General features: G+C 38.8%; 1 protein-coding gene across 3 annotated transcripts in view; it reads right to left on the reverse strand.

Annotated features, from left to right (window-relative positions):
• Positions 1-13193, reverse strand: part of DLGAP5 (DLG associated protein 5) — a 43114-nt gene that overhangs the window by 10743 nt on the left and 19178 nt on the right. For all 3 annotated transcript variants that reach the window (XM_030810899.1, XM_030810884.1, XM_030810891.1), the window contains 3 exons: positions 12144-12229; positions 10544-10704; positions 4129-4233 (listed from right to left, as the gene is read on the reverse strand). In XM_030810899.1, the coding sequence (XP_030666759.1) occupies positions 4129-4233; positions 10544-10704; positions 12144-12229 (352 nt within the window). The remainder of the gene's footprint in view (positions 1-4128; positions 4234-10543; positions 10705-12143; positions 12230-13193) is intronic.

The raw sequence follows: 13193 nt of genomic DNA on the forward strand, positions 1-13193 counted from the left end.
GAAAAACACACAAACACAAATTCATCACTTAAAAATTTAATTTTTAAAAGTAAAGTATACACAAAATATTCCACATTAATCACATATTTATCAAGTTCCTAGTATGTGCTAAAAGGTAAAAAGGTAAAGGACAGAGTTGCTGCCCTCAAGGAGTTTGCAGCTTAGTAGAAGATCTGGGAAGGACAGTAAGAAGGATAAATGTCCTGTTGGAAATAAATTTAAGGGACATCCTTTAGATTGTAACCATGACACCCCCCCAAAAACAGAAAAAACAAAAAAAAAAGTAAATAAAAAAGAAAAAAAGTAAAACATTTAAAGAAAATAAATAAGGATGACACCTAAATCAACCTTCAGACATCAGGAAAGGTTGTAGGAAGTAGCACCTATGCTGAAACCATCAAACTAAAAGATGGGGTGAGGCAAGGGCTAGAGAGATGTTTCCAAAGCCAGAAATGAAACAAAGCAAAGTGGAGTTAAACAATAGCTAGATTATAAAATCACCTGCATGTAATGGTCTTAAAGTCACATTTATACAGAGAACAAGGGAATAGAGAGTTATTGGTGATTTTTAAGCACGAGATTAACATTATCAAGCTGGTGTTTTAGAAAGATCACTCAGACTAAGGAGTAAGAGATGAAAAAAGTGGACAGATTCAAGAGATATTTGAAAGGTAGAATTGAGAGGACTTACTCATCTATTGGATGTGTGTGGGGTGGAGATGGTGAAATAAAGCAAGCAAAGGACCAAAAGGGATATTGAGACTTCTATCTTGAACACCTGGTGGGATGGTAACAGCATTATGAGACAGGGCAACATTGGTGTGTGTGGAGATGCTGTCAGTTTGGGATATGATTTTTAAGGTATATTGAGTCATGATATATAGAATTAGAGCTTACTAAGTGTGGTCTGCAATACAGACTTGAGAATCATCACAGGTTGGGTAAGATTGCACAGAAAAATTATGGAAGGAAAGAAGAGAGTAGAGGTAGGAATTCTAAATATCAAAAACATTTAAGGGATAAATGGAAAACAAATATGCAAACATGACTGAAGAATAGGCAAAGAAGTAGAAAGGAAATATAATTTCAAAAACAAGGAAGTAGGCCAGGTACAGTGGCTCATGCCTGTAATCCCAGCACTTTGGGAGGCTGAGGCAGGCGGATCACTCGAGGCCAGGAGTTCCAGACCAGCCTGGCCAACATGGAGAAACACCAGCTCCACTAAAAATACAAAAAATTGGCTGGGCATGGTGGCACATGCCTGTAGTCCCATCTACTCAGGAGGCTGAGGTGGAAGATCGCTTGAACCTGGGAGGCAGAGGTTACAGTGAGCCAAGATTGTGCCATTGCACTCCAGCCTGGGCCACAGAGCTAGACCCCATCTCAAAAAATAAGTAAAATACAAAAATAAAAACACAAGAAAAAAAATAGCTGGGCACGGTGGCACACGCCTGTAATCCCAGCTACTTGGGAGGCTGAGCCATGAGAACAGCTTGAACCTGGGAGGCAGAGGTTGCAGTGAGCCGAGATGGCGCCACTGTACTCCAGCCTGGGCAACACAGCAAGACTCTATCTCAAAAAAAAAAAAAAAAAAAAAAAAAAGACCATATTTAATACTGCAGAAAGGTTAGATTTATTATTTTTTTTTAGTTTTTATTTTTGAGAGAGTCTTGATCTGTCACCCAGGCTGGAGTGCAGTGGCATGATCTTGGTTCACCATAACCTCTGCCTCCCGAGTTCAAGTGATTCTCCTAACCCAGCCTCCTGAGTAGCTGGGATTACAGGCGCCCATCTGGCTAATTTTTTTATTTTTAGTAGAGACAGGGTACACCGTGTTGGCCAGGCTGGTCTCGAACTGACCTCAGGTGATCTGCCTGCTTCAGCCTCCCAAAGTGCTGGGATTACAGGCTTGAGCCACCACGCTTGGCCTAGAAGAGTTAGATTTTAAAATTAAGTGCCTAATAACTTAAACAACTAGTGGATTAATAATTTAGATAACTATTCTGAAGTTATAGAGGGGGTATAACTGAATTGCAGAGTTGGAGAAATAAAGGAACAAAAATAATAGAGTATAGACATTTTAGGATGCTTGTCAGTGACTGGATAGAAAGAGAAAAATGGGGGTGTACAAGTAATTAAAGGGAGAAGCAGACACCACAGGTTTCTTTGTTTTAATGTAAACAATGATAAGACACTTAAACATGTTTAAAGACTGATGGAAAAAAGGGAGGAAAGGAAAACAAGACTGATGGAATGAGGGATTAATAAATAAGAGGTAGTAGGGAGTGGTATCGAAGTATATTATAAAAGATTAGCTTTACTTTGTTGGATAATCTTAATGGTAGTCTATAAAATAAAGTAGGAGAGACACCTGGTGACAACAGGCAGAATTACAAATCTCTATAGGACATAGCCATGATCTGCATCACTGATGATATTAATATTTCCAGGACTAAATCCTTAATAAGAAATACCCACGGTAGCTTTAATAATGAAGTAGCATCCCTTACTATTTAGTAGTTTTGAAATCCATTCAATCAATTTAGTCACTGTCCTCAGGGTCCTCATCGTGAGACTTTATTAGTAAAAAAATTTTTTTTTTTTTTTTGAGACGTTGTTTTGCTCTTGTTGCCCAGGCTGGAATGCAATGGCATGATCTCAGCTCACCATAACCTCTGCCTCCCAGGGTAAAGTGATTCTCCTGCCTCAGCCTCCTGAGTAGCTGGGATTACAGGCATGCGCTACCTCACCCAGCTAATTTTTGTATTTTTAGTAGAGACGGGGTTTCTCCATGATGGTCAGGCTGGTCTCGAACTCCCGACCTCAGGTGATCTGCCTGCCTCAGCCGCCCAAAGTGCTGGGATTGCAGACGTGAGCCACTGCGCCTGGCCTAGTAAAATATTTTTTAAGGCCGAGCGCAGTGGCTCATGCCTGTAATCCCAGCACTTTGGAGGCTGAGGCACGAGAATCACTTGAACTCAGTAGGCGGAGGTTGTGGTGAACCAAGGTCACGCCACTGCACTCCGGCCTGGGCAACAAGAGCCAAATTCTGTCTTTAAAAAAAAAAAAAAAAAAATTTAAAAATAAGGTTTTAAAAAAAATAACAAGTTAAACTCTTAAGATAGGATTCAAGACAGTTTTTATTTGGATTATATAGTATAATAAAATACCAATCTAGACAACCTGAGTTTATAACTACAGTCATTTTTCTCATATCATAAAGAAAAACTGACAATGCTTAGTTTGAAAAGTGTCCACCCAAACCAAAAACTTTGAATTCAAAAACACTACTAGAAAGATAACTACTAGAAACAAGAACAAAATCTATCATGTTAACAAAGCACAAGAATAACAGCATCCATTTCATATGACTGTTGTAAGGATTAAGTTAATAAAGTACTTGGAATAATATTTGATACATACTAAACATTATATAAATTACCTACTACTATTATTATTATAACAAAATGTGTAAGTACAGTTTAAAGAATAAAACCTTTAGGCCAGGCGCGGTGGCTCATGCCTGTAATCCCAGCACTTTGGGAGGCCGAGGCAGGCGGATCATGAGGTCAGGAGATCGAGACCATCCTGGCTAACACAGTGAAACCCCGTCTCTACTAAAAATACAAAAAATTAGCCGGGTGTGGTGGCGGGCACCTGTATTCCCAGCTACTTGGGAGGCTGAGGCAGGAGAATGGCATGAACCCGGGAGGCGGAGCTGGCAGTTAGCTGAGATGGCGCCACTGTACTGCAGCCTGGGTGACAGAGCAGGACTCCATCTCAAACAAAAAAAAAAGAATAATAAAACCAACACTCATATATCCACTATGTGGTAACTTAGAAGCTCTCTGGGTACCCCAATTCAATCACAGCCCCTCCTTTCTTCTCTCTAGACATAACTATATTAAATTTTATGTTGATCGATTTCCTTGCTCTTTCTTTAAAGGCAATCAGTACACTGTAAGTAGTATACAGACTTAACTTTGTAAAATGATGAGAAATCTGAACCTAAATGTTTTTAAAACTTAAAAACAAGAAATAGAAGAATCTATATTAGAAATTTGGATGTATGTAGAACAGTTCCTTAACTAAAAAAAAAAAATTCAGATATAAAACCCACAAACTTACCCTAAAGACATTTTTGTTCATATTATTATTCATATTATTATTGACTTGCCACCCAGATTCCTCAAGTTTGATCAGATTGTTGAATTTGTGGACTACATCTTCTATCTGTTAATAAAGCACAAGTTTACCAGATTAATGCTAGCCATATTAAAGTTATAAACGAATGAGCTGAAGACTAAAAAAAAATTAAAAATAGTGATTCAGAAATGAGTTATTAAAACTGGACTGAGTCATTCTCAATTTAGCGTTCAAATAATTTTTATGGTAAAGTTTTTCATTATCTTTAGTCTTATAAACCTCCAAAATCTACATAAAGAATATCATATATGAATAACTCTCCTAGATTATTTTTGACAAAAATGCTAAAATGGTAGAAAAGACACCCTAAATGTTGTTTCTTAAATTACACAATGTAAACACAATCTAATTTTTTTTTTATTTATCCATTCCTCCACTGAAGGACATCTTGGTTGCTTCCATGTTTTGGCAATTATGAATAAAGCTGCTATATTGCTAAAAACACTCATGTGCAGGTTTTTATATGGACATAAGTTTTCAACTCATTTGGAGCGCAATTGCTAGATCGTATGGTAGGAGTATGTTTAGTTTTGCGAGTGACTGCCAAACTGTCTTCTAAAGTGGATATAACATTTTGCATTCCCACAGGCAATGAATGGAAAGCTCGTATTGCTCCATACCCTCCCCAGCATTTGCTGTTGGCAGTGTGTTGAATTTTCACTGTTCCCTAGTAGGTATGTGGTAGTATCTCACTGTTGTTTTGATTTCTAGTTCCCTAATGACATATGATGTTGAGCATCTTTTCATATGCGTATTTGCCATCTGTATATCTTCTATGGTGAGGTAACTGTTCAGGTCTTTTGCCCATTTTTAACTGGGTTGTTTGTTTCCTTATTGCTGGGTTTTAAGAGCTCTATCTTTTGGATAACAGTCTTTTATCAGATACATCTTTTGCAAATATTTTCTCCCAATCTGCGCCTTGTCTTCTCATTTTCTTGACATAATCTCGTTTTAAAAGATACAAGTATATTTAATAGGATGGAAATATAATCCCCATCTTTCTGATACTTCCAGTCTCCTACAAAGAGTTAGCCACTGACAACAGTTTGGTAACCATGCTTTTAGTCTCCATGCTATGCACTTATACACACATATCCTCTCAGCTCTGCTCTCCCTTAAAAATATGTAAATGTCTCTGGGCACTGTGGCATATGCCTATAATCCAAGCTATTTGGGAGGCTGAGGCTGGGGGATTGCTTGAACCCAGAAGGTCGAGACTAGCCTGGGCAACAAGGCGAGACTCCACCTCAAAGGAAAAAAAAAAAAAGTAAATGTCAAAATGACTCAGAATTACACTCATGACCAACTGATTTTCAACAAAGGTGCCAATACAATTCAATGGGGAAAAGACAGTCTTTTCAACAAACAGTGCTGGGAAAATTGGTTATCCATAAGCAAAAAGATGAATTTAGACTCACAATCTCATACCATATACAAAAACTAACCAAATGGATCATAGACTTAACTGTAAGCACTAAAACCATAAGACTGTTAAAAGAAAACACAGGAGAAAATCTTTGTGACTTGTGGTTAGGTAAGAGTCCTTAGACGTGGTGTCAAAATCACAACATAAAAGAAAAAAAAAAAAAAAAAACTGGCCGGGTGTGGTGGCACACCCCTGTAATCCCAGCACTTTGGGAGGCCGAGGCGGGTGGATCACTTGAGGTCAGGAGTTCAAGAGCAGCCCGGCCAACATAGTGAAACCTCATCTCTACTAAAAATACAAAAATTAGCCAGGCATGGTGGCATGCGCCTGTAATCCCAGCTATTCGGGAAGCTGAGGCATGAGAATTGCTTGAACCCGGAAGGCAGAGGCTGCAGTAAGCTGAGATCATGCCACTGCACTCTAGCCTGGGCGACAGAATGAGACTCCGTCTCAAAAAAAAAAAAAAGGAGAAATTTGATAAATTTAACTTTAAAATAAAAATATTTGCACTTCAAAAGATGCCATTAAGAGGATTAAAAGTTGAGCTACAAACTCAAAGAATATTTGCAAATAATATTTCTCATAAGGGACTTTTACCCAGAATATATAAAGAATACTTAAAACTCAATAATAAAGACGATCAAATTTACAAATGGGTGCAAAAGATTTACACAGACATCTCAGTAGAAGATACACGAATGGCGAATAAGCTCACAAAACGATACTTAATATCATCGCTCATTAGAGAAATTCAAATCAAAACTACAATGAGGTCAGGCATGGTGACACCTGTAATCCTAGCACTTTGGGAGGCTGAGGAGGGTGGATCACTTGAGCTCAGGAGCAAGACCTGGCCACCTGGGTGACATGATGAGACCCCACCTCTATAAAAAAATACAAAAATTAGCCAGTCGTGGTGGCACATGTCTGTAGTCTCAGCTACTTGGGAGGCTGAAGCAGGAGGGTTGTTTGAGCCCAGGAAGTAGAGGTTGCAGTGAGGTGAGATTGTGACAATGCATTCCAGCCTGGGTTGACAGAGCAAGACCCTAACTCAAAAAACAAAAAAAAACAAAAAAACCCTACAATGAGATACCTCATACCCACTAGGATGGCTATGCAACAGTTCCCCCTTATCTTCAAGGAATCTGTTCCAAGACCCCCAGGGGATGCCTGAAATGCAGGTAGTACTGAACCCTATATATATGTTTTTTCCTATGCATACATACCTATGAAAGTTTCATTTATAAACTAAGCATAGAGATTAGCAATGATAATCAACAATAAAATAAAATAATTATAACAATATTCCGTAATAAATTACGTGAATGTGGTCTCTCTTCCCTGCCAAATATCTTATTGTACTATACCTCAGGTAACTAAAACCACAGAAAGCAAGACTGCTGATAAGGGGGGACTACTATAATAAAAAAGACAATAACAAGTATTAGTGAGGATGTCGAAAAACAGAACACTCATACATTGTTGGTGGAACTGTAAAATGGTATAATCACTTTGGAAAATAGTTTGGGCAGTTTCTTAAAAAGTTAAACATAAATTTACAATATGACCTACCAATATCTAGGTATCTGCCCAAGAGAAATTTAAAAACATATATCCACACTAAGATTTGTGTGGAAATATTCATAGGTTATTCATAATCACCAAAAAGTGGAAGCAAATTAAATGACCATCAACTGGTGAATAGTGATATATCCATACAATGGAATACTACTCAGCAGTAAAAAGGCATGAAGTATACAGGCAAGCTACAATATGGATAAAACTCAAAAACATGGTAAGTGAAAGCAGCCAGATGCAAAAGACCACCATAATGTATGATTCTATTTATATGAAATATCCCAAAAAAGGCAAATCTACAGAAACAGTAAATAGATTAGTGGTTGCCTGGGTCTAGGAGTAGAAATGGGGATTGACTGCAAACAGGCAGGAGGCATCTTTTTATACTGATGAAAATGTTCTGGCTGGGTGTACTGGCTCACACCTGTAATCCCAGCACTTTGGGTGGATCACGTGAGGTCAGGAGTTCAAGACCAGCCTGACCAACATGGTGAAACCCCGTCTCTAGTAAAAATACAAAATTAGCCAGGCGTGGTGGCGCATGACTGTAATCCCAGCTACTTGGGAGACTGAGGCAGGAGAATCACTTGAACTCAGGAGGCGGAGGTTGCAGTAAACTGAGATTGCGCCATTGCACTCTAGTCTGGGCAACAAGAGTGAAACTGCATCTCAAAAAAAATATATATTCTAAATTTGGATTGTGATGGTTGCATAACTCTAAATTTACTAAAAATGATTGAACTGTACATTTCAAATGAATACATTTTATCATATGTAAATTATACCTCATATAGCTCTTTTGTGTTAAAAAAAAAAAAAAAAAAAAAAGTGCCCCAATGGCCAACTTGAAGTGGCTCCCACTAAGCCAAAGCTGGGAAATGAGCATCAATCAAGATAATGACTACAGGCTGGGCACAGTGGCGCACACCTGTAATTCCAGCACTTTGGGGGCCTGAGGCAGGAAGGTCATTTGAGGTCAGGAGTTTGAGACAAGCCTGACCAACATGGAGAACCCCATCTCTACTAAAAATACAAAAATTAGCCCGGCGTGGTGGTGGGCACCTGTAATCCCAGCTACTCAGGAGGCTGAGGCAGGAGAATCGCTTGAACCCAGGAGGCAGAGGTTACAGTGAGCCAAGATCACACCACCGCTCTCCAGCCTGGGTGACAAAGCAAGACTCCATCTCAAAAAAAAAAAGACTATAAACAGTGTAAACATATCATACCTAAATCTACAATAATGATACAAAAATTGCCACAGAATCAAATAATCAGAATTGAAGGGTGCTAGTGAACCAACTATTATGAAAACTGGTAAATATATAAAAACTGATCATAAAGTAATGCTTAATTATGACTACATAAACACTATTCATGTCTGGGCCATACAGCTGCTAAGATTCCGTTTCCTTCCTCACAACGTTTTCTTTAGACTTAATAATTGTTTTGCTTTTTGTTTGCTCAGGGTTTTGGTTTGGTTCTTTGAGACAGGGTCTCGCCTCTTTCTGGGAATGGAGCCCACTCTCCTCTTTTCTTGGGTAACTCTCTCATCTTTGTGAGGGACATTCTCAGTTTCCTGAGAAAGGGTACATGGAAGGAGGTGAACTTTGAGATCTTGTGTCTCTGAAAAGTGCCTTTCCACCCTCATGCTTGATTGGTTCGGTATAGAACTCCAGGTTGGAAGTTAATTTCCCCCAGAATTTTCAGAGTATTGTTCTAGTTCATAATATTGCTGCTGAGAGATCAATGCTACTCTAACCCTTGATGCTTTGTATAAAATTTGTTTTCTTTCCCTGGATGCTTTAGCCTACCCTCTTTATCCCAGAGTTATATAACAGTATTTAATCATGTAAGTTGCTGTGGATCTACTCTGATTCGCAGTGCTAAACACTCAACAGGCTCCTTCATTGTTCACTTGCTCCCCAATTTTTTTTTTCTGTTCTCTTTTTCTGGAATTCCTATAATTTGGCTATATTTCCTGGACTGGTCCATGTAATTTTCTTATCTAATCTCTTTTGTCTTACAGCTTGTACTACAGGCATGTGCAACCATGCCTGGCTAAGTTTATTTTCTGTAGAGATGGGCTCTCACTATGTTGCGCAGGCTGGTCTTGAACTCCTGGGCTCAAGTGATACTCCCATCTCAGCCTCCCAAAGTGCTAGGATTACAGGCTTGAGCCACTGTGCCTGCCTGAAATTTCCTTAACTTCATATTCTACCTATTGTATCTTACATTTCTGTTCTCATATTGCTAAGCTTCAAAGAGCTATTTATTCTCTGAATGTTCTTTTTTTAACAGGTATTTTTACTTGACAGATGAAATGTCTGGTCTGAGAATATGAATACTTGCATTTAAAAGTCCATCCAAATAGCTTTCTTCCTAGATGTTTGCTTTGGCCTTTTTCTTTTAGGTTTGAAGCTTTTTTCGATGTCTATTGTTGGCTGTTGGTTCTTGAAATGCTATTTTATATGCTTATTTCTAAAATAAGTTCAAAAAGCTAGAGTCATCTTCCCCCATACCTTTACTGATCTTCCTAGTAATTTCTTCTATCACAGCACTTTCTACGTTAGAATTATATTTTGTATCTCAGTCACTAATCGAATTACAAACTCCTCTGGGACAGGGAATGCACTATTTTATCAACTCCTAATACAATACTCCTAATACAATAAGAGATTAATACAATATGGGCACACAACAGGAACTCAGTAAACTGTTAGCTGAACTCAACTACCAAAGGCCAGTTGACTCATTTCTCACAGGTCGAATCATTATAGACTATTATAGAGTTGAAAATAATTTCAGTTTTCAACCTATATAGAAATTATCCTGGCCAGGTGTGGTTGCTCATGTCTGTAATCCTAGCACTTTGGCAGGCCAAGGCGGGTGGATCACGAGGTCAAAAGATCGAGACCATCCTGGCTAACACGGTGAAACCCCATCTCTACTAAAAATACAAAAAATTAGCCGGGCGAGGTGGCGGGCACCTGTAGTCCCAGCTACTCGGGAGGCTGAGGCAAGAAAATGGCGTGAACCCCGGGGGCAGAGCCTGCAGTGAGCCAAGATCATCCCACTGCACTCCAGCCTGGGCGACAGACCGAGACTCTGTCTCAAAAAAAAAAAAAAGAAAAGAAATTATCCTGAGAATATACGGGAGAAAAGGACATCAGTCATAAAATTTAGATCATGTTTTACAGTTTATAAAAGTGCTTTATAACATCTCATTTAATATTACAGGTACCTAAGCAGCTATTACTCCATTTTACTCCTGCTACTTAAAAAAAAAAAAAAAAAAGTCCAAAGTTAATGTATTTGAAATATTGAACCACATACCTGAAAACTAACCATATCCCAAAATCCATCCAGATCTGTACAGGTAGTCTCCTTTATACCTCGTTTATATTCACAATCATCAACAAGTCCTTCAAACTGGTTGAACCTTTCCTTCATAAGGAGTCTTGTTTGACCAACTGCTGTGCGAATAAGATCTTTAGCTGAAGGAAATAGGAGGTTTTTTAAAATTAAAGGACAAAACGGGACATTCATTACAAGTCAGCCCACTGATAAGACTTCACTCCAAACATCCCAGGGCTTACAGGTTGTTAAGCAAAACAAAAAATATCTACCACAAAACTTTGTCAGACAAATACTAAGTATTAACTATTTGCTTCAATTCCTGCTCAAAATTAACAATATTTTCTCACACGTATTGCTATATACTAAATAGCATTCTACTTTTTTGTTTTTGAGCCGGGGTCTCGCTCTTTCGCCCAGCCCAGGGTGCAGTGGCGCAATCTCGGCTCACTGCAAGCTCCGCCTCCCGGGTTCACGCCATTCTCCTGCCTCAGCCCCCCGAGTAGCTGGGACTACAGGCGCCCACCACTGCGCCCAGCTAATTTTTTGTATTTTTAGTAGAGACGGGGTTTCACCGTGTTAACCAGGATGGTCTCAATCTCCTGACCTCGTGATCCGCCCGCCTCGGCCTCCCAAAGTGCTGGGATTACAGGCGTGAGCCACCGCGCCCGACCTATAGCATTCTACTTCTTCTTGTACTTTATAAGAACTCAATGTCAGCTGGCGTGGTGGCTCATGCCTGCGGGCACAGTGGCTCATGCCTGCAATCCTAGCACTTTGGGAGGCCAAGGTGGGTGGCTCACCTGAGGTCAGGAGTTCGAGACCAGCCTGGCCAACATGGTGAAACCCCATCCCTACTAAAAATACAAAAATCAGCCGGGCCTGGTGGCAGGCATCTATAATCCCAGCCACTTGGGAGGCTGAGGCAGGAGAATCGCTTGAACCCAGGAGGCGGAGGTTGCAGGGAGCCGAAATGGCGCCATTGCACTCCAGCCTAGGCAACAAGAGCAATGCTCATCTTAAAAAATAATAATAAATAAATTTAAAAAAAAACAAAACTCAACATCAAACAACTCACTGCAAATAATTATCTAAGAAGGACTTCATACTGACAACACATAATTTTTTCTAGACAGCTTCCCCAAATAAATCAGATTAAGAAACTCTTCAGAAAATCTTTTCCATATTGATTTAGGTAATTTCCATTCAGAGTATATTTTTGTGTAAACAATATCAGATATTGATATCACCCATAAAGTCATATTAAAAAAGCTAGTAATATTCACTGTTACTTGCTTGGTTGGTTAGAAAAATGTCCAAGTCAAAGGAATGACAGTCAATATTCTAATTACATCTTTTAAGTTATATACCATTTTAGCACAGATGTTAGGGAACATATGTTGAGATATGAAAAACACTTGCTACTTTATTGTAGACATCAAGTTAAAAAAGAAAAATTCATGCTACTTTGCATAATAATGAAACTATAAAGTTAGGCAATGCTATATTCTTGTGTTTCAGATAAACGTAACCATAGTAAAAGAAACAAAGCAAACAAAAAATACAAATGTTGCCTCACCATCATCTGGAATGTCCAATTCAAGCTTCCTGTCCCACTCGAGGCAATGTGAAGTTAATTTCTCAGTTTCTAACTGGAGGATATTTCTAAAATTATGACATACATTTCAGTTCTACAAGTGGTTTTTACACTAGTATCTAAGTATTAGCATAACATCATGATACATCATATTAGGAAGTTATAAAAGGGAGCCACAATATTTTCCCAAAGTTGACACTGAGTTATTTATAAACTGTGATATATTAAAATCCATAAATACAAGTTGATACCCTTTGTATGTACATCCTTTTACACCTAAAACTTATGTGGCTGGATAATACCAAGAACCTACTTTTTAAGCTAACATTTCTAGTTTGTTCTGTTCTTTTTCAGAGGCTGATCAAAGTCAGACATTCCTAAATGTGCATCAGATTCTCTGCATTGTCTATGAAACTAAGCCAACTCAACTGTCAAGAGTAAATAAAGCTAAAAACTGTTAATCCCAGGATTACAGTGATAGGGCCTCATCGATCCTAATTATTAGGCTTTGCTTGCTTAAAGGTAGTGGTTCTCAGCTGGGTCAATTTTGCCCCATTCTAGGGAACATTTGGTGGTGTTTGGAAATATTTTTGATTGTCATGACTGAAGGAGTGCTACTGGCCAGGGATGCTACAGAACATCCTACAATGTATAGGATATATACCCACAACAAGTATACAATCTAAAACGTCAATAATGCCAAGATTGAGAAATCCAGGCCTAAAAGAAGTTTAATTTGTGTCTATGTAGAAAGTATCCTAGCATGTAGAGAAACTGGAACCCTTGTATGCTGTTGATGGGAATGTAAAACGGCAAAGCCACTATAGAAAACAGTATGGCAGCTCCTCAAAAAATTAAAAATAGACTTACCACACGACCCAGCAATGCTACTTCTGGGTATACACCCAAAATAATTTAGAGCAGGCTCTCAAATGGATATTTGTACACCCATGTTCATAGCTGTCCACAACAGTTAAAACATGGAAGCAACCCAAGTGTCCACTGACAGACAAAGGGATAAGCAAAATGTGC

This window comes from Nomascus leucogenys, chromosome 1a, assembly GCF_006542625.1.
Source record: "Nomascus leucogenys isolate Asia chromosome 1a, Asia_NLE_v1, whole genome shotgun sequence".
Classification (NCBI taxonomy): domain Eukaryota; kingdom Metazoa; phylum Chordata; class Mammalia; order Primates; family Hylobatidae; genus Nomascus; species Nomascus leucogenys.